At 33.8% G+C, this 22,916-nt stretch overlaps 2 protein-coding genes and 1 pseudogene across 5 annotated transcripts; all 3 read left to right on the top strand.

The window, feature by feature from the left end:
* The first annotated feature begins 1,736 nt into the window (after positions 1-1,736).
* On the top strand, positions 1,737-2,382 carry LOC128034834 (uncharacterized; annotated as a pseudogene).
* Positions 2,383-8,799: 6,417 nt separating this feature from the next.
* On the top strand, positions 8,800-11,803 carry LOC105803136 (heat stress transcription factor A-6b). 4 transcript variants are annotated; one of them, XM_012635150.2, is made up of 5 exons: positions 8,807-9,414; positions 9,956-11,019; positions 11,111-11,167; positions 11,302-11,375; positions 11,450-11,803. In XM_012635150.2, exons 1-2 carry the CDS (start codon positions 9,109-9,111, stop codon positions 10,685-10,687), a joined length of 1,038 nt encoding a protein of 345 aa, XP_012490604.1. In that variant the 5' UTR covers positions 8,807-9,108; the 3' UTR covers positions 10,688-11,019; positions 11,111-11,167; positions 11,302-11,375; positions 11,450-11,803. The 4 variants fall into 4 exon arrangements, with proteins under 4 accessions (XP_012490608.1, XP_012490604.1, XP_012490603.1 ...); XM_012635154.2 differs by having other exon boundaries at positions 8,800-9,321; positions 9,956-11,167; XM_012635149.2 differs by having other exon boundaries at positions 9,956-11,167; positions 11,453-11,803.
* Positions 11,804-18,405: 6,602 nt separating this feature from the next.
* LOC105803138 (protein indeterminate-domain 12) lies at positions 18,406-22,161 on the top strand. The gene is made up of 3 exons (XM_012635155.2): positions 18,406-19,376; positions 19,458-19,854; positions 21,107-22,161. The coding sequence occupies exons 1-3, from the start codon at positions 19,214-19,216 to the stop codon at positions 21,804-21,806; spliced, it is 1,260 nt and encodes a 419-aa protein (XP_012490609.1). The 5' UTR covers positions 18,406-19,213; the 3' UTR covers positions 21,807-22,161.
* Positions 22,162-22,916: the final 755 nt, after the last annotated feature.

The following is a 22,916-nucleotide window of genomic DNA, read 5'->3' as shown; positions in this document are numbered from 1 at the left end:
GTAAGGTTAAAAACAACGATGATGGTGAGATTAATTACTATAGCTGTAAGATAAAAATTTTCGCCATACCATAACCATTAAAACCAGCGATGACGGTGATATTAGTTACTATAGCTATAATATAAAAAATTTCACCATACCATAACCACCCACCAAAGAGGCCTCAGTTTGTTGCAGGAGACACCCTAACGACTCTAAAGGAGTTAAGCCCTCCTCATAAAAATCCTTGCAAACAACAAACAGAAAACAGAACCAATGACTAGCTCATTTCTTAGTTCTAATTTCTTTGACCAATGATTTTTACTTAGTCAACCTACCAACACATGAAGGATGATTACCTTATACTATCCCTTATACACCAGAAAAGTTAAAATAATTACACTGTGTTTGGTTCAGTGTATTAGCTAATCCATTACGCCCCGATTACGCGCCTATTACATTACGCCCCTATTCCGGCGTTTGGTTCGCTGTAATAGGTATTACGCGCGTAATACAATCCCGACCTAATCCCTAAATTCCCTGCTTTTCTAATCCCTTCCCAAATCGAGTATTACACATTACGTCTGGCTTCCCTCCCCAAGTCTCTGTTTTACCCTCCCTCCCTACCCGAAATCGACCTCCACCCTCTCTTGTTTCTGTCCTCATCATTTCTCCTCCCATTTCTTTACCGATTCTCTCTCTCGGTCTCTCATTTCTTTACCCGAAATCTACTGCTTCATTTTTTTCTCTCCGGTCTCGGCGTTTGGTTTTTGTTGAGGTATGAATCTTGAACGATTACCCTATTACACTGCTTTCATTGTGCTGCAGCTGATTTTGGTTGATTAATTGGTTGATCAGTTTGTTTTTATGCTTTCTTGTTATCTAACTTGTGTTCGATTCAAACGATAGTTATTTGTGATTCTCATTTGAATCCTCTTTATTCCTTTATCCTTATGTCATCTTGTTTCTGACAATGTAATCCTCTTTATGTATTTTTTTAAGGCATTTTTGATGAATTAAATATGTTTCATCTCCCTTCTTCCTTTCTCCTCCTCCTTGCTATTCTGTCTCTATTTCTTCTATTTTCTTCTGTGTTCTTTGCTGTTTCTGTCCTCCTTTCTTTTTCTGCTTTTCTTCTGGCTTTCTATTTTGTTCCATAACAGTGTGTTTCCAATTTGTTCTAAATGAATCCTTACGTGATCGGTGATTCAGTGATATCTCTTTCTCTTTGTTTGTATAAATTCAATTGAAGAATCATCAGAAAAATTAATATATATGTAATAAAATTAGAAATATTAGAACAAAGTGCAATATTACAAATCGTCCTATACACCGCATTATTTTCCTATTTATTTAGTTTCTTAGTAATGTGATTCAATAATGTTTATATACATAGTTGATGGATTATTGTTATTGTACATATTGAGACATATTGAATGGAAACCACCTCCTGCATTGAATCATGCAAAGTAAATAAATTAATTGTGTTTGCTGGAGTTGGAGAGTGGATCTGGTAGTATTTGATACTTATTTGGACATAACTATAGGATATGATCTTCAAGAAAATTGAGTATACTTGCATATTCATATTCGATACTCACCTAAAATCTAGATAAAATAATGGTAACTAAGATAGAATGTAAATAATCTGGATAAGGTATTGGTACAATCTTTATTGGTTTGGAGAACCGTTTAAAGGGAATTGAAAATCTATGTTATTCGAACACCTCATTTTTTTGCACCCTAGAATCCATTTCATGTTGTCTTCATATGCACAGTGATTTCAGCGGAAAAAGGCTTACCATGAGCAACTATCGAGCGAAATCACAAGCAAAGTGCATTTGAACCACTTGATGATGGCCAAATGTTATCCACGCCATGGGAAATACATGGCGTGTTGCTTGATGTACAGAGGAGATGTGGTGCCTAAAGATGTGAATCTGCAGTGGCAACAATCAAGACCAAAAGGACAATCCAGTTTGTTAATTGGTGTCCCACAGGTTCAAGTGTGGCATCAACTACCACCTCCAACTGTGGTACTGGTGGGGATTTGGCCAAGGTTCAAAGGCGCTTTGCATGATTTCAAATTCTACTAGTGTTGCTAAAGTGTTCTCAAGGATTGATCATAAGTTTGATCGATGTATGCAAAGCATGCATTTGTGCATTGGTATGTCGGTGAGGGTATGGAGGAAGGTGAGTTTTCGAAGCTAGAGAAGACTTGGTCGCTCTTGAGAAAGATTATGAAGAAGTGGGCTTGGAATCGGTGAAGGAGATGAAGATGAAGGGATGAGTACTAGGCTAGAATATAGAGTAAAATTTGCCAATGGACTTATTAGTCAGCTAATAAAAATAGGTTATTTTGTTTGTCTTCTCTATTGTATCAAACTTCAAAACATGTTTTAATGGATCTTTGCTTAATTTCATATGCTCTAACTTGCAGTAATTTCATATGCTTCAAAAAGTATGCGTGCTTCAAAAATGGGTTCTTTTGTTTGTATTCTCTATTGTAGTATCAAACTTCAAAACATGTTTTAATGGATCTTTGCTTAATTGTTTTATTAAATTATATAAGAATATTAATTATTAATAATTTTATTAAATTATATATTTTAATTATAATATATTTAATAATAATTATGTTAAATTATATTTTATAGTATCATATATTATGATTTGAGTAAATTCATATAAGAATATTGTTTATTAAGAATTTTATTAAATTATATATTTTAATTATAATATATTTAATAATAATTATGTTAAATTATCTTTTATAGTATCATATATTATGATTTGAGTAAATTCATATAAGAATATTAATTATTAAGAAATTTTTAAATTATATATTTTAATTATAATATATTTAATAATAATTATGTTTAAATATGATTAAATTATTTATTATTGATATTAATAATCTTATTAAAATTTAAATAACAATAACAATAATCATTTACCCAAACAAATTTATGCTAAGGGTATTCTAGTCATTTTAATTTTTTCCATTATGCTATTACACCTCTATTCCATTCAACCAAACACAAGATTACTATTACGCATCTATTCCATTACATTCAACCAAACAATTGATTTGCTATTACGTCTCTATTCCATTACACATATATTCCATTACGCCTCTATTCCAATACAGCGAACCAAACGTGGTTTATTTTCTTTCCCTTCCTGCGTCACTTTTCATTATGCCATTTCAATTATTTTCCTTTTATTTTCAACTTTTTAGTTTAATTACCTTCCAAGGCCCTTCCCCTTTCCATCTTCCATCATTTCATTTAAATCATTTATTTTCAAGTATGATTCTTTCCATAATTAATTAAACCCTATTTAGCCTTAGTCCGGATATCACTTCGACAAAGTAATCGTGAGATATGAACCTACACTAAATAATTTACAATTCGGTATTCGCTGTCTCTCCAATATATGGGATAGTACAAATTCGTCCCTCAAAGTTGATTCGACTTCAATTCAGAAAGCGTGTTGGGTTGGAATCGTTTAGCGTACAATTGGAAAGTTGAGTCAGGTGTGCTATATTCAAAGTCCCGAGAACAAATTGGTGTGTTCAATTGGAGAAAGCTAGTTGGATTCCGTTAAGGGAAATAGTGATCGGATTTAAACAACTCACACGGTTGAGGTCATTAATTCGAGTTGGGCTTTTCAGATTGTAAGGCTGTCGAAGTCTTAAATTACAGGTATGTGCCACGTGGTTAGAAATTCGATAAGGGTCGATTTGCAGGTGATACTGAGATTGACTACGAGAGGAGGAGTTGGCAGTTTTATGAATCCTCGATTGCTATAACCAGCTTATCGCTTGGAAAGGAAAATCTATTTCAAGGATCGATTCAAGATTGGAGTACACCGAGGCTAAGGCTAAGCTTAAAAATATTTTATTACCAGTTTACTTTATTTGCTTTTTTTTTTGCAATTTCGAATCTGTTTTTATTTTATTTTATTACACTTTGTGTAATACCCCGAAAATTTTTACAGTAAGATATTATCTTTGATATAGTAAGGAAGTAAAGTGGCAAAAAGGAGAATTTTGAGTTATGACAACATTGGGAAGTATATTATGACATATTAATTAAAGAAAGGATTAAATTGCAAAAGTGAGAAAAATTTTGTTATCCAAGAGTAAATACTCAAAATTTGAGGGGTTAAAGTGTAAATACGAAAAGTTGAAGGACCAATAGTGTAAATATTTTAAGGTTGGAATAATCCAGAAACTAAAGAAAATGGATGAATTGGGACAAAATTGAATAGATGAAGAATTATGAGGGACTAAATCGTAATTTTACCAAATTAAGTGATGACTTAATGATGGAATTTTAAAAGATCTAAAGGGCAAAATGGTCAATTAGAAGAAAGAGAAATCTAGAAAATAATGATATGTTGGAGATATGTTAGATTAAATAAATAAATAAATATTAGTTTATTAATAATTTAATTTAATTTTTAAATGACATTTTATCATTTTATTATTATTTTATTTAGTATATATATATGTGGAAGAAAAGATCGAAGAATCATCTTCCTTTCCCATGCATTTCACTTTAGAAGAGAAGGGAAGAGAGAAAGTTTTGCTTTCTTTACAATTTGGTCCTTCCACAAAAAATTTACCATTTTCACCTAAAAATCAAAACAATTTCCTTAGCTACCAAGAGAGAAAAATGTTAAGAAGACTATGGGGAGCTAGAATATCAAGTTAGATTCGATATATAGAAGCTGGAGGAGAGAGAAAATCAAGTTAAAGATTGAAATCAATAGAGCAATGTAAGAACATCAAGGTTTCAATATATTTTTAAGTTTGATATTATTGAAAAAGTATGAAATTGATGTTAATGTAGGGTTTTATTATATAAGGTTCTATGTTCTTGATATGTTAGTGAAGGGAAACAAGAGGAATTGATAGAAAATATTGTAGAAAAAGGAAAGGAGGGTGTTATAAATTTGATTATCAACATCTTGCACTAAAACAGTTTTGGACAAGAGCAGAGGTTAAATTTGAAAAATTAACATAAATCATGGAAATTTAATTAGAGGATGAAAAAATATGGAATTAAATCTTATTGAGTCTAGTTTCTCATAGAAGAAACAGTGTAAGTAATGGAATTGTAAATCATGAGATATAATGAATTTTGTCAGATAAGGTCAGAATGAATTCTGGTTCCCCTGTTCTGACTTGGAAGAATCATTAAAAATTGTATAAAAATAATTATGGGTTATAATTTATATATTTAAAATAATTAATGAGTCTATTTTCAATAGAAACAAGCGGGGATATCATCCGAATTCCATACAAAAAGATAATTATTTTTTAGTGAAGAGGGGTCGGAACTATCGAATAGTGAAACAGGGGAAACTTTAAAGAATAAATTGTACTTATTGGTTGAACCAAAAATTCTGAAAATTTATGGTAAGAATATATGTGAGTCTAGTTTCAGGGAAAATTAATGGATCTTAATTTGGAGCTCTGTAGCTTGAGATATAAATAAATTAGTGACTCTGACTCAGACAGACAACTTGAATTTACATATAGGAAAAATAGTGATAGTATGGATAATGTTGTTTAAATGTGTTATACACATTAAGGATGTGGAATGGAGAGGATGAGGAGGAAATTTGAGAAATATATGAATGATTTGTGTATAATTGGTCATATGCTTGATTATAATTGATAAACGATGAAATAGAAATGATACTTATATTTGTGCATTATTGGTCATGGTCTAAGCTCATGTGTGAAAATAAAGTTTCATAGAATGTGTATGGTATATTCGGTATATTATTTGGCATGAAGTAATGTCATGAATGGTTTATGAATTAACACATGTTGGTAAGTGTGATATATGAATAAATGTTGTGTTCATCCATGCTTATAATGTTTATGCTATGTGTGTATTTGGCTAACATATTTGGCGTACATGCTTAGGCTTTGGCCAAGTAGTGGTTAAAATGGTAACATATTTAGTTGTGATCATTTAATCTCTAGTGAAATGGTTTATCATGTGATTAGTTCCAAAAAGAGTTATGTTTAAATACACTAGCTTGCGACTATGGTTGAATGATATGTTTATACCTTGTGTGATGTGCATAGGAAACGAGTGTGGAAAGATAATGAAATAGTAAGTTCATATTGTTGAAATTTAATGATTACATGTTAATTTCATGAATTATATAATGTATGATGAGATATATTTGTTAATGAATTGAGAATAAAATAACAATACGAAAACCGAATAAATGATCAAATTGAGCGAAACGTCGAATTTGAGTACTTCTGATCAGTGACAAGTGATAAGTAGTAGCTTTAGTTACACTTATCTGATCAATGACAAGTGGCAAGTGATAAGTGATAGCTTCAGCTACACTTATCTGATCAGTGACAAGTGACAAGTGATAAGTGGTAGCTTTAGCTACACTTATTTGATCAGTGACAAGTGGCAAGTGATAAGTGATAGCTTCAGCTACACTTATCTGATCAGTGACAAGTGACAAGTGATATGTGGTAGCTTTAGCTACACTTATCTGATCAGTGACAAGTGGTAAGTGATAAGTGGTAGCTTAACTACACTTACCTGATCAGGGACAAGTGATAAGTGATCATACGTAAGACCAGAGTTATACTATGGCAAAGTGGAAGTGAAGTACTCAATTTTCCGTAACTGTTCCCTAATTTGATTAAGGATGGTAAGTGACAAATGGGCCCAAAAGAATTATAGTAAATGGATAAGTCGTGGTGAATTTATACCAGGATGATGAGTTGAATTGATGTTGTTATATAAGCTAAAGTGATATTTTCATTGCAAAAATTGAGAATTTCATAAATATGTTAATGAATGGTATAATCAATAAACGTTGAGTTAAATGATAAATACGTATTAGTATTGAACTTAATGATTGGAATTGTGAACAGAGAAATTTGGGAATTGAATGAAATGGAAATGAAGTATTGAATTATTAAGACTTGTGAATTGCATGAATATGTATCGGGTCTCGTAGGTCCTATTTATTATGAATATAATAATTTGAGGATATATTATTAAGAATTATAAAATCATGTTAATAATTTGAAAGTTTTAATTTAGATAAAGTTTTATAACTCGGTTAAATACGTTTACAAGTGTATGTGTTCTGGTAATGCCTCGTACCCTATTCTGGTGTCGAATACGGGTAAGGGGTGTTACACTTTGCATTTCCTTATTTTATTATCTTTATCAATTTAAACCCCCTCCCCATTTTTATTTTTTCAGCATTGCTACGCACAAGTCGTGGGCACGACTATGATCGTGACAACGATTCTGGTCATGGGAAAAGGCAAAATTAGATAGTCAATCCCTGTGGATTTAACCCTACTGCTCTATATTACTATTTCTGTTATTTTGTCATAGGAATTTTTATTTGGTGGTTTCGACTCCCATCACATATCCTTCCAATATTATCTTTCGAGAACCACATGATTTTAAAATAGTTGGCTCTCAATTTGAGATTTTGAAATCGATGGATCTAAGTGGTGTTTTAGCTCTTTCTTCATCTAAGTGGTGTTTTCAATCATTGAATCCAAGCTATCATTGTCCATTTTAGTGCTAAATTCACCAAATGATCATGAAAAAACAATACTCATTTTTTGTTAAACGAACTTGATAGTCTTAGGTAGGCATTTTATCATACATAAAGCAAACATTTAAACAAAAAACAGCACACATTACCTCAAAAGCTTGAACTGTATAAGAACTAGAAAAAGAAACGAAAATGGAAAATTGGGTGTTGGGTTGATTTTTGAATTTTGATATCAGTTTTATTTTTTCCTTCACTTTCTCTCTAATTTTTTTCTTAGAAAAATGATGAACTGGAATGAGAAAATTTTGGTCTTTAAGATTGTCAAAAATTTTGAAGATTTCGATCAGGAGAGTCCATCTTTGTGGGTTAGTTTGAAAAGGGGAGGGGAAGTGGTGTGGGTTGGTTAATGGTGACTGGGAAATGGGAATGAAAACGAAAGGAGTTTAAGAGATGTGATTTTGGTGGTGATTGGATGGTGAGAAAAAGAGGAAAAAATTTGAAGGTTTTTGATAGAAGAACAAAAAAGATGAGGTGTAGAAGCAGCAGAAAAACAAAAACAAAAATAAGAAAAGAGGTACAAGAAGACGCCACGTGACAGTGCGTGATTGGGTAACGCTGCCACGTCGGTAAAAAGTTAACGGTATTAGACTCGAGTACCAATTCAGTTGACGAAAAAAAAGTTCAGGTACCAATCCGGGACAAAAGAGAATCATAAGTACTAATCTGGAAGAAGTGGATAAGTTTGAGTACCAATTTTATTTGACCATTCTAAATAAAAACTAATCTTAAAAAATCAAATATGAACAGATCAAATCAGGCCAAGTTTATCTTTCTTAAATTGAATTGGACTTAAACAAAAAAAAACTCATTTTTTAGACCGACTCAAACCCAAACTTAAAAAAATAATTTATATACTTTACATAAACCTAGCACCTCAATTCACAAAACCTTCATGGGAAGTAATTTCAAAGTAAAAATGGGTATCGCACCACACATTGCCCTTCAAGTTCCAGAACTTTCTAATCTCGCTGACTCTTGCTAGCCCAAATCCAATGAAGGAAAATGATACACGATCTAAATTCATTTGAAGCATATTTATATTTAATTATTATAATTACACTCAAATAAAACCAATAAAAAAAGGGTGCGAGTCTAATCCATTATATTACATAATATCTGCACTTAATCCCTTTATTTACGCGGATTTATTAGCTTTTCCCTTTTTTACTTTCCTTTTTCTTTATATAACTACCGTAACTGGACTATAACGGCATAAACTACCTTCCCAAACAAGAATCCGTCCACCACAATAAAATCTATAATCGTATCAGTTCTCTTTGGATTCACCTTCTTCTTTTTCTTTCAAGACGTTAGTTTGGAGTACAGGAACCGTCCCCTGTTTTAAAGTTCCCAATTTTTTTTCCTTCCTTTCGACCCCTCTGCGTTTGATCAAAACAAATCTTCAGCGGTAAACTTATAAATCGCCAAACCAACAACTCAAATTCAACAAGGAATTACATCAAGTCGTGTTCTTTGAAGATTGTTCCTTTTTACACCATGAATCCATATTTTCCGGTAAAGGAAGAGTATCCGAGTTCAAGTTATTCACAGTCCGACGATGATGCGCCACGGATGATGGAGCCGCCGCAACCGGTAGAGGGTCTCCACGATTCAGGGCCGCCGCCATTCCTTACCAAGACCTTCGACATGGTGGATGATCCTAGTACTAACTACATAGTTTCTTGGAGCAGCGGAGGCAGCAGCTTTATTGTATGGGATCCTCACTCTTTCTCCACTAATCTCCTCCCTAGATATTTCAAGCACAATAATTTCTCTAGTTTTGTTAGGCAGCTCAATACTTATGTAAGTGTTTCTTATCTTATCCCTTAATTTCTGTTTTCAATTTCGAATCTTCTGTTTTAAATCCTTATTTCTCCCAAATATTACTGCATTACTGCTTCTTCTTCTTCTTCTTCTTTTGTGTGTGTGTGTCTTCTAAAATTTCCCTGTTTCAGCTATCTTTCATTTTACGTGAACTAATTCATAACTGCTCTGGGATTAAAGCCTGTTTTGAGTCCAAACTCTGGAGCAAAAATGGTTGCTCACTTGGTCCTTTTGGTTGTTATTTTTTCACCCCCAATGGTTCTTTTGGAAGTGGGACCTTGCTCAATCATTCTTGGATGGCAAGACTCGGAAATAAAAGATTTGTTTATTAAGTGTATTGTCTGCATGCTCTTTGTCAAGTGATTGAATCGTTTACTTAGTCTGTCTCTGTCGTCAATGAAATTAAAAACAAGTTTTTAGTCTCTTTTGTCTCAAGTTTTTGATTGGTAATTATGTGATTTAATTTGCCCTGAATCTTTGATGGTTGATACTTAGTTTGGAATTTTTCATTTTCCTGCAGGGTTTTAGAAAGATTGATTCAGACAGATGGGAGTTTGCCAATGAAGGTTTTGTCAGAGGCCAAAGGGATCTTCTAAAGAGTATTAGGAGAAGGAAGACCACAACATCTCAGCTCCCAACATCTCAACAAGCTCTTGGTCCTTGTGTTGAAGTTGGCAGGTTTGGACTAGATGGAGAAGTTGATCGTTTGAGGAGTGACAATCAGGTCTTAATGATGGAATTAGTGACGCTAAGACAGCAGCAACTGAGCACTCGAGCTTATATTCAGGCCATCGAAGAAAGGCTGCAATGCACAGAAAAGAAGCAGCAGCAAATGATGTCTTTCTTGGCAAGAGCAATGCAGAATCCGTCATTTCTGCAGCAGTTAATGCAACAAAAGGAGAGAACAAAGGACCTTGAAGAAGCCATGTCTAGGAAAAGGATGCGGCCAATCGATCAACGACCTCTTGCTGTAGACGTAGGTGAATCAAGCCGAGGTAGCGATGGGACGAATCCTGTTAAAATTAAAACTTTAGAATTTGGTGATTATGGATACCAAGTAACAGAATTGGAAGCACTTGCACTGGAAATGCAAGGGTATGGTAGGACAAGAAGGGGGCAAGAGGAATCCCAAAATGGGCATGACCATCGAGAGAGCCATGACAAAGAACTTGATGAAGGATTTTGGGAAGAATTATTGAATGAGAAATTTTTAGAGTTAGATATACCAGGAACTGAACTTGCTAGAGATTAAGATGTGGATGTGAATGTGTTGGCTGACCGGTTGGGCTATTTGGGTTCAAGTCCAAAGTACAGAATTCCATAGAATAGCTACTTATAAGCACTAGAATGGCATTCCCTCGGTGACAGATTCTCTTTGGTGGGAGATCTTATCACATCCAGCATGTTTCCTTTACTTCATCCCTAATATTTTTCATCAAACGGGTCTTCAAAAAAGAGATATGTCATCATCATCATCATCACCATCATCATCATCATCATTGCTTTTATGCTTTCTTGTTATTGACAGGATAGTGGAAATTGCATACCAAGAACCGTACCCGTGGAAAATCTCTCTTGTTACTGGTGTTTCTAACCTCTTTTCTTCATCTGCCATTCCATTTTTTCCCCACTTTTATAATAACTTCACTGCTTATCTTTCTCCATCTCTGGTTAGGTTTGCAGCTGTAGATTATAGGACCTTTGGTGGTCACCGTCATGACTTGGTTTCAAGGTTCTTGGTTTTTTTCCCCCTTCTTTCGTTTACCCCCATGAAAAACACCCTGTGTACTATCCAGAAAATATTTCATTCATTAATTTAATCGGCTACCCTCGTTTAATTGTTTTCTTGGCCTTAAATGAGTGTAGATTGTTCTCCTGAAGCAGTTGAAAATGGACAAAATTAGGAGCAAGTTGCAAGAAAACACAGCAATGATCACTTGGTAGTTATTTTGAACTTTTTTGTCGGTTTCATATTTCATGTATTTAAATTGGTGTCTTCTTTCTTATGAGACAGTAGTAAAAGAGAGACATGGTCGGTGATAATGAACAATCATGGGGTCTTAACAATTGTACCAACGAAGATATTTTCATGGCAACGGCTATTGGATTCTCATTGGTCGCTTTCCAATCTTTTCACCTACTTTCAGAGCTGTCAACTGGTAATATCTGCAAATACCAAACAAATGAATTCGTTGCTTGCTTTTGCTCAATTCTCCTCTAAAATAGATAAAATCCCAGAGTTCCCTGATAAACTCTTGAGATTATTATTATTATTATTATTATTATTATTATTATGGTGCTGTCTATATCCTTATAAAGAATAACATACATGATCGTATGCTCAAAAGTGACTTTCATGGTTGTCAAATATTTTCTCATTTTTTTGTGGCTGAAATTGCATGGACGGATATGTTGGCTACTAGTTTGCGCCACAAATCCATTGAAATTTGGAAGTGTTCCAAAATGGGGCTAAAAATTGTCCCTGCAATAAACAGTGAAACGATCAGAGTCATGATTTCCGCTGAGTCACACTGATTCGTCCTCATAATTTCTTTCGAAAATCATTTTGGGACTCCAACACGTATTGCATGACATTTTCTTTTTGTTGCTTCTGAATCTTGGAATATATGTATTAGGGGCAAAAGTCTAGAAGAAAATTTATTTAGGGGTCAAAATTAAATTATAATTTTTACTATATGATAGTAAAAATATAATTTTTACTATATAATAGTAAAAATATAATTTTTAAATGATTAAATTAAAATATTATTATTTTTAGCGGTGTTAAAGTGTAATTTTATTTTTATTAATTTAAAATTTTAAAAATATTAAAAGCTTAAAATGAAAATTTTCCATTTTAGGAGACCGGGACTCCTGTCAGCCCCTTAGATTCGCCCCTATTATGGATCAAATGCGTATAGAATATGAATATGTAGTAGATTACAATCTTATTTTATTAAGACATAACATCCTTGTAAATTCGAAATATTTTTATTTTAATAACAGTGTTAGCTTTGATTTTTTTAAAAATTTACACACTTGTTTTTGCACGTAATTCATATATTTTTATTTAATTTTTTATAATCAATATGTATCAATTATCAAAGAGGATTTTTTAAAAATATTAATACTAATATTTTTTCGATGAAAAGAAACCTAGCTTATGAAAAACCAAGGAAGCAAACAAGGCTGACTTTGAAATTGAAGCCATAGTATCCCAAAGCAAACAAATAATTACAGCATAAAGTCATTACATTATGTTGGAAGAGATAATAAGAGTAGAGAAGAATGAATATAAATATTTTATGTGGAAAATCTTCAAAGAGAGAAAAACACGAGTAAAGAGTCTTCGACTTTTTACTAAATGAGTAAACAAAGTACAATAGGAAGAAAATTAACCTAAAACCTCGAATACAAAATTCAAAATTTTAAAGAGCAAACCGGTAAATAAAACTCTAAATCTAATAGGACATTCACGAAAAAGGTATAAAACACTCTTCATGATTACCACGAAACTCTCACAAAAAACTTATATGGTGTTAAATTTTGTGGTCCAAGAAATTTTTTTTTTTCTTATTAACATTTTAAAGTAAGGAGGATACATGACATCTTTAAATAGATTAAGACTAAAATATCTGAGAGTTATTATAGTTATAGGCCCTCAAAATCTCCAAGATAATTAGCCATTAACCAAAAATCTGCTCAAACAAAGCTGGAAAAGAAATATTTTATTCAAAATTTTTCTTTGGATGAGAGTTGGCCCACCTTTCATTGAAGGGAAAGGACAAAAGTAGATTTTTCTAATATTGATTGAGATTCGCGGCCCAACAGTATGAGCTCCATGCAATATTATAGGCTTTAAAAAATACTTTTTTTACTTCTACGGATTTTTTATATCAGATAATTGCATGTACTTTTCTTTTTGATTTCCGACAAATTAGAGCCAAATTTCCACATTTTATCCTTCATGGTTTTAAAAAATAAAATATAATTTATAAATGTTTTAATATTTTAATAATTTAACTTTTAATTGTTTAATAAGTATCACTATACACAATATTGATGAATGACAATTTTTACTATAGTCTAAAAGAATTTGACACATTCAAATATTTGTGTCAGAATAATAAGAAGTGAGGTAACTCCCAGTACTGTTTCGGCCCAATAACACAATATCTATCTACCCAGGCTCAGAGAAGATAGGAACAAAATGAAGCCATAAATACAATATAACCATCTGGAACTAAAACTATCAAACCCAATTCACTTTCTTCGTCCCATTAGGTTAATTAACATGCACATGTTGAAAATATATAAAATTTTAGTTGTTTTCCATGTCTGCCCAACATCATATGATCGATAACGTGTGCTAACATGAGGGTTATTGGTTCTTGCCTTTGGCTACACAATTTACCATTTTAAACCATAATCACGTGCATGGTGTGTGCGACCAGATTAGTTGCTAACCTTTTATCAGTGTTTTTAGATGAGAAATGGAGACACCTCTTTTATGGTTTAGCGTTGCAAAGGGGTTCTGTTCCAAGGAAACAATGCATGACATGTGAGTTTTTGTCTTTTGGACAAGGCGATGTTTTTCTATGTCCATCATTATTATTACGGCCTGATCTTAACATGGGTTCTAAAAGATGGAAAACACGATATCTGTGGAATTTCTCTGCACTTTTGGGGGTAAAAGTTATTCAAGTTTTCAGAAATGATTGAAGTCCACAAAAATCTTAGGATCAGGTAGATATAATGAAGTTGAAGATGAAGATAACATGTACATTAGTGCAAACCAGCAAGACCGTGAGTGGAGGGACAAAAAGAGCAAATAAATTTGTAATCATGTCATTACAATAATATAATAGTCTTGAATTCTTGATAGCATGGTCCTACTTCTGCCCTCGTCTCATCCGTGACTCTTCTACTTATTATTAACCACAATCGCTTCACTGCCAATATGTGATTAGACTTGAAATTATATTTTATAATAAATTTGTACAATAAAAAAAATTAAAGAGAATTCCGATGAATAATTAACTGCAATCATTATAGAATATCTTGTACAAAATTATGAATTTTCTAAATATAGATGATTAAATTTGAGCATTATAGGATATAACATGATGAAAATAACTAAGACTCGTGATATAAAAATAACATAAACATATCTTAGTTTATATGGAACGATAGTTAAAGTTCTTGTTAGAACCCATTTGGCACGGGTTTAAATTATGTAATCTCCATTCCCTACTCCCAATATTGTATTAAAAAAAAAGACATAATGACTTTTGGCACTCCACCTTTACAAAAATAGTCAAAATACAATTTGACTTCTAATATAAAGGCCTCCATATTAGTTTTATCGATACAAATACAATATAAAGAATAACTAATACACCGCACAAAAAATATATAAACATACCACAAATGATGAATGTGTAAAATGTAATATAAACATATAAATTCATATAAATATATAATACGTTGAATATTATTACTACTTAAAAATAACACCAACATGATACAAATTAATAATAGACATGTTTCTCTTTTCCTTTCTATTTCAACAAAAAAGAAGAAGAAGACGTAAGAAATACCTTAAATTGTCCTTCAAATTTTAATTTATACATAAGCTTACTTGTCTTAAGATTATGCATCTTCACTTCAAATTAAGCAACTGTATTTAATAGATTAATAATTATAGATTTAGTTTTTATTTTTCTTATAAATTTCATAGAAATGATTCTAACGCAAAGGAAAATTGCAAGAATATTTTTGTACAAAAATATTTCTCATACCATCATATTTTAGGAATTAACTTCTTTATATACGTTATTTGAGTGTGGGTAATAGACGAACAAGCACCATCATAGTATAATTGCAAGAATATTTTTGTCTTGTAATTTTGTTCTTTTTAATCTGTCGAGTTGTGGTTCATTATAATATAGGTTTCATTTTTTTCTGAAAATGGGATTATTTATACTTTTTTATCGAACACAAAGGTTGGAGTCCAACTGTAAAAAAAGTCAGCGCTCGTGAGTCGTGACTGCCAACAGAAACTGTCGTTTTTTTTTAAAAAAAAAAGAAGAAAAAATAATTAGTTAAGAAGAAATAATAAAAGGGCTATCTGTTTAGCTTTCTCGTGAGACCTGACTCATTTAGTAGAACTCAATGTGGGCCCTATCCTATCGTCCTCGGCCCCACGTTCGTACCCATATAAATGAGCCCTACCTTCTGTTTGGGCTCTGAAATTTAAGGCCACCTCTTTAATCTTGGAACTCCTGTTTTTTGTATGCCACAAAACAGAACTGCCGCCTCATACTCGCCTCAACGCTATTGTGCTGACTACTGAATCCCAATCCTTTTTTTTATATATCCCGTTCATGTGACATTCGATGCTTTAAGCTTATTATATAAGGTAAAATAAAAATAGCTGAGTTTGGGTAACGGAATCTTGGTAACATAAAGAGTACACATGAGAATATGATAACAAAATTTCCAGGAAAACGGAGAGGAAAGCTCAAAGTTTGAGTAAACCTTGTTTGTGTTGTTGCACGGCAAGTGAGCCAAAACTGCATGCGAGAATCTGGTAATAGAAGGAACCCGTGAATCAGGCATGGACCCCCCCCCCCTTTTGCAACTAGGCTTTGCCATTCTTTCCCAATCCCTATTCTCTACACATTCAAAACAGAGCAATATATATATGTGTGTGTGTAGAAATATTTTACTAAAATGAATTGCCAATAGAAAGACTATAATTAGATGGGTATCATAACTCTGCATGAATACTAGAATAGCTTGGAAAGCTAAAATTTTCTTTTATTTGTGTTGTTGCGATTTTGGCCAGTTCCCTATGAGCATGTGGCAATCCCTACACCCTAATTGGTGGGATTTTCTTTGTTATAAAAACTTGAAAACCCAGAGTTTGAATGGGTCCAATTGGTTTGTTAGCATTAATGTTTTTAGGCACTTGTTTGTAGTCAAGATTTTAAAGTCGAATATTTATTTTCAATATATTAAGTTAGGCTTCCAAAAAGACTAGCAGACTAACATTAGAGCAAAGACCACCCTATTTCGACTTTGTCCTCTACCTATCAGTTCAAGATTTTATAACAAGTCAGCCAAATGGGGCTTCCATTTTCCTTTCTCTCGATATATATTTGTTAGACTAAATGGGAAGATTTGCTGTAAAAAACAAAAACAAAAACAAAAGAAACTCACACTCAATAACACTTTATGAATTGTATACAAAAGACTCAATGAAAATCAAGAACTCAAGACACTTTTTATCACTGATTTACATCCTTTATACAGGCTGAAACTAAACAACTTTAGCTAAAAAATAGGATAACTCAAAAGCAAAATCACAATCAAATATTAAACCATGATTTTAGCTAACCATTCAACAACTTTATTGAAACTATTTGAATATTTCATCTGCTGATATGCCCAAGATTTTAGGCCACTAACTGAGTTGGTGGTGAACTTTAACAATATATGTATATCTTCTTGCCAAAAGGCTATATTCAAGCCAAACTTCTTGTCCCAACAGATCCTTTTTTCTTTTTGGCTGTTATTTGTTTTATTTACGAGAAGGAAGATTTTAGCTACCTTGGACAGTCAAAAAATAATTCAGATGTATAACATCTGCATGCTTAAATCTTACTAATTATTAACGTATTTTAGATTAGCTTGAAGGCTTTTATTAGTGAAAAAACTCCACATTAATGGATTGGAGAGATGACGGGTACATGTAGTTTGTTAAGTTGTGGTAATAGGATCCATACCAAGAAGAGACGCAAGGTGAATCAATGACCGGGCGTATATAAATAATTATCATGAATCTCACTCAAATGCCGGATATGAGAACAACCCCCTGCCCATAGGATTCCCAAGTAATTAATATGTAAGAAGAAGAACATATACGTATAATGTTTGGGTGATATGGTATATCTAATTGTTTCATAAGGGTCTCTCGAAATGCAAAAATGGGTTCTATCTCTTACGCACGTCTCTATTTTTTATGATAATTAATATATATGGGGATTGGTTTCATGGTTTGCTTTTGCTCCCTCTGCCTCTGCCCCTGTCTCGAAGTCATAGTTCGGACTAAGATCTGCTGCCAATGCCCACGCATGCCCTCTAAGGAAGAGAATCCTCCTTATATTTTACATGCATTATTTTTATATCCATTAATAAACCAAAACAATCAAAGCTAAGATATTACCAGCTGGTTGCGACAAATTAATTAAGGGGATAGAATGGTCAATTTGATGCTATCTCCCCATGCTTTACATTTAGGCTTGGAATAACTAAAGGTATATAAAGGAGAAAAAGAAGAGAGGCCTTCCAAATTCCCCTTTGGTGGGGTTTGCTTGAGCACTTTGTAAGAGAGTAATGTAATAACAAAAGAAAGAATTATAAAAAGGGGATAAAAATCATCAAACACATGCATTTTGGAACTAATTTTGTGAAAGATATTCATTAAGATTCCACAAACTCAATCTAAGATATATAGTTTTTGAGCATCAATGTGGACATGGTGCAGTCAAGCTACTAAAATTAATTTTTGGAAAATATGAGTTGCTTTTACATTAGCCATTCAATCTACTAACAATGCCAGGTTTAAAAGGTGATGAGAGTCAATCAATTGATTAATCATGTTAGTTGTGGGGCTATTGGAAAAGGCTATTTCTCAAGCTAGCCCTTTGCCTTTACCACCCCCTCGAAGCTTTTTTTAAGTTTCTGATCATTGTTCTAAAATGATCATCTCAATGCCTCCTTTTAATATTATCATTCCGTTCAAATGGTTTGGGTATTTCATAAGGGGAACAAAAGAAAAATATGTAGAAAGTGCCGATGCGACGTCTGAGTTCAGAAAACAAATTATTATTATTAAACTAATAATTGAGAGAATTTTAGTACCAAAAAAAAGAAAAATCCGAATCAAGTGGCCTGAGTGATACTTCCTAGTCCTTGCTTTGAGCTGCCTCTTTTCTCTTTCCTTCCTTTTTATTCGTTCTAAGATTTTTTTTCCCTTTGGGTTGCTTTTTCTACCCTGGAAATTTATATATTTTAATATTTTTGGGGTGTAATTTTATCACCCCTTCTCTAATCTCTCCTTAGTCTGCCACTTTAATCATCACCTTCTGCACTCTACCCTGCCACTGAAACTTTCTCTCTTATAATATTCTCTCTTACTTACTCTCCCTCAATCTATATATCTGTGAACCCTTATATACACACAAATGGAGAGGGTTCTAAGGTAGTGGAGGTTAAGAGAAAAAAACCCATTTTTTTTGTCTTCATTTCCTCATGTTTTGATTGCATGAGGAGAGCAATTCTCAGCTCTTGGTGGTTTTTCTAAGAAACAGATAGATATACAGGAAAGACATATATATATGGATTGCGTTGGCAGGTTGTTCAGAGTAATCCATGGGTAGATAGCGACTTGGAGAATAACCCATCATCATCTGTTCACGAGATTGTGCTTTTGCCACCCAACGAGTGATGCCTTCCTGTATCTACATGTCACTGCCACCTGTTCATTAACAAAGCTGTATGTGTTTAGTTTGTGTCACCAGAGCTGGGGGATTCTATATTTCTGACCGACCCCTTTGGTCTTTCTTGGTTGTTCCTTTCAAAGGTGCAAAAGTGGTCACTCTTTGAACAACATATCAAAACAAAACAAAACAAAGAGAGGGTATCAGACTCGTCTTTCGGGGTTTTCTCTTGTTTTTCTTTCTTTGGAGTTTTCTTCTTCTTCTTCTCAGGCATGTTTCCTGCTGCAACTATGTCCAATTCTACTTCTTTGTCTGAGGAAGCTAATGTTTCTTCTGGTACTAGAGTTCAAGACTTTGGTGGCTTAAATCCTGTTGTTACTCACCAGCAGCTGCCACAGAAAATGAAGAAGAAAAGAAGCCTCCCTGGGAACCCTGGTACTACTTTCGTCTTATCTCTTCCGGTGTTTCTATTTAGGCTTCATGTTTTGGTCTTTAATATTTTTTATTCTATTACAGACCCAGATGCTGAAGTGATTGCTTTATCTCCAAAGACGCTATTGGCTACCAACAGATTCATATGTGAGATCTGTAACAAAGGTTTCCAGAGAGATCAGAACCTTCAGCTTCATAGAAGAGGACATAACCTTCCATGGAAGCTGAAGCAAAGAAACAGCAAAGAGGTCAAAAAGAAAGCCTATGTTTGCCCTGAGCCTACATGTGTCCACCACCATCCTTCAAGGGCTTTAGGTGATCTTACTGGCATCAAGAAACACTATTGCAGAAAACATGGAGAGAAAAAATGGAAGTGTGAGAAATGCTCCAAGATCTATGCTGTTCAATCAGATTGGAAGGCTCATTCTAAGACCTGTGGAACAAGAGAATACAGATGTGATTGCGGAACCCTTTTCTCAAGGTATATCTCTTTTTATCCTTTTTTTTTCTCCCAACAAAAAAAAACACTTAATTGAAATGTTTGATCACTTTTTCTTTTATCTCTTTTATTTGCTATTCATCCCTTTGGACTTTAATGGAGGATTCATACAACTCTTGGTCTTTAGTTTCATGTGGGAAGTCTTTTGTGTCTTTAGGGCCGTTTTTGTTTGTTTGTTTAGAGGGGGGTCGAGGTTTTTGTTTTCTTATAGTTGTTTCTCTTACACAAGAGCCGGTAAGCTATGCATGGAACATATCTGGAACTTAAATGCAGTGCCAGGTTATACGTTTCATCGAAATGGACACCATTAAAGACAAGTGTCTGTCATGGGTAACCCTTGCAAGAGAAACTGAAAGCAATATATCTCTGAAATCTGAACCAGATGCCATGTTCTTATCTGAAAAAAAATTAAACTAGATAGTTAAATGATAAGGAACATTCATCATATTCTGTAGGATGATCTTAGTTTTGAACATGGGTTTATTATCAGACCAAACTCATGCAATCTTTTACCCTGTGTGTTTCCCGTTGGTTAGATTGTAATGGAATGGGACTGCAGTCTCAAAAACAATGATGGATATATCCAAAGAAAAAGCAAAAGAAGTTTAATAATTGCTTTTGGGATTTCATAGTTTGAGAAATCCGTGACGAAAATTTTCATGTAGTATGCCATTATTAACTTGCAGAAATCACTGAAACTCTGAACTTTTTTCATCATGATGTAAAACTGATAAATCTGCAAAAATATCTGTTGCTGATTTTGTTTTTGTTTTCCCCTCCATCTATTAGATTCATGCTTCAATTGCATATCTTTGTGTACATGCATGAAAGAGCACTAGCTTTCCATCATGATTTTTATCAAGTTCTTGAAAATTTGAGCCATCTTTGCCATGCATACACATCAGTTCACTGCCGTCCATATGTCTCTCTTTCACTTGACCTTTACATTTGACCAACAAAGGTAGTTTCTCCTTTATCTTTCTGTAAACTTTATGACATTTTAAGTCTATCCAATGCGCATGCACGATCCTAGGCTTATACTTTTCTTTTAGCTTTCTTTCTATTCCTCTCTTCTGTCAAAATCCCACCTTCACTTTCTCTTTGTTTCACAACTGTTTGATTCATTTCCTCACATGATCCTTTGCTTGTTAATGCAAATTGCAGATTATTATTGCTTAATCATATATTATTAATGATCAAGTCAAAAGGCTTAAGGCTTGTGAAACTCGTGCAGGAAGGACAGCTTCATAACTCACAGAGCGTTTTGCGATGCATTGGCTGAAGAAAGTGCAAGACTCTCTGCCAACCAACTTGCCGCCGCCGCAAATCCAGCTCTCAACCCATCTTCGCTTTTCCCTTACCAAAATCCATGGGACCCTATTCAAACCTCTAACCCTAACCCTAATGACCCACTTCAAGTCAAGCCCGAGTCTCAGCATTTCACGCCATACTTCCAAGAACCGCCACTCCCGCCTCCAAAGGCCCTGTTCACCTCACCTTTCCAAAGCCTCCACGTCAGCAACAATCCTCCCTCCAATGCTGCTGCCACGTCGGCCACTCCTCAGTTGTCAGCCACTGCACTCCTTCAAAAGGCTACCACCGTTGGTGCCACCGCCACGCAGATAAAGAACAACAATTATTACTACAGCATGGCGACTCATTTATCCCCAGATTTCTCGGGTTTCACGGCTGCAGACCTGGCCACGTGGCAAAAGAACAGCGACCGTTTCACCAGGGACTTTCTAGGATTGACCAGGGACCATCAAGGTGGCAATGGGAACGTTAACCTTAGCATGAACCCGAGAGATGTATTAAGCTACACCGGGGGAGTGGAGTTGCAGCACTTTGAGAGAGGCCAACCCCTGTTGAGGCCCCAAGGTTTTGGATTCCCTGAGCCCTACGCCGCTACTTCGGAAACCTGGGGTGATTGTTAAAAAAAAATGAATAAAAAAAAGGGAAAATAATAATTTAGAGATAGCCCTTTTAGAATGACAACAATGCCCTTCTCTATTAAGGGCGACGTATAATCCTTAAGAGTACGTAGTTAGCCAGCTTCTCCTCTTCAACCCCCCGGGAAAAAAAAAGAAATTTTAAGTAATTTATTTGCATTTGTTAAATTGTTTTGTCTTCTCGATGTTTGGATTAATGTTTAATGGTGGCAAACATGTTTCATGAAGGTCGGAATCCTTTATTTAATTAGGAAAAAGACATGTATGTGTGTATGAATGGATGATGGTAGTGGCATTTTTGTATTTTTACAAGTTGGAAAAAAATTATGTTTTATGTAAATGCCTCTCAAACTTTATTTTCTGCCCTCTCCATGACATGAATCATATTTATTATTATAACCAATTCGAGAGAAACTAAGGTAGAAACAAAAAATCCCATTTCTACTTAATTTTATTCTCTGCTCTTCTTTTTTAAAATTTATAAGTTGCATTCATCTTGAGCGTCTATGTCAGGTCGACTTTTTGGGTTGAAAGAATGGAGAAAAAAGACGAATGGTTTGTGAATTAGCCATCAATAAGTTCGAAGTTTAATTTTTTACTAGCTATAACCAGCAAAAATTGAATATCCTATAAAAAAATTTCTTGGAAATTTTGCCGATAACAGGTCAATGATAAGTTCGACTATCGATTCTCTCTCGACATGAAACTACTTGAAAATTAAGACTTACAGCCACGATTAATATTTTAAGTTGCTATGTGTATATTCAAGGGACATGGTGACTAAACTTTTGGGATCCTAAGAAACCAAGTAAAGGAAAGAATATTCTTCGGTCTTTGCTCTTTCTTGCATGTGATAATGCGACTATTCTCTCTCTCAATGATGACGACCCTACACGTTTCATGGAAATTGCCATACTTGTCATGCATGCACGCCAATTACAATTGTACCCTTCATTTACAACAAAAAGAGGACACAGCTACCAACACGAATGTTCATCACTAATTCCCCCCATTTCTTTTTAAATACCCAATGGAAAACGATAGTTTAAATGTTTGTAATGTATAATCATCATTATTTGTCATTCATCAAGAAAT

This window comes from Gossypium raimondii, chromosome 11, assembly GCF_025698545.1.
Source record: "Gossypium raimondii isolate GPD5lz chromosome 11, ASM2569854v1, whole genome shotgun sequence".
Taxonomy (NCBI): domain Eukaryota; kingdom Viridiplantae; phylum Streptophyta; class Magnoliopsida; order Malvales; family Malvaceae; genus Gossypium; species Gossypium raimondii.
The sequence above is the reverse complement of the archived record's forward strand: the minus strand, read 5'-3'. Positions and strand labels throughout refer to the sequence as shown.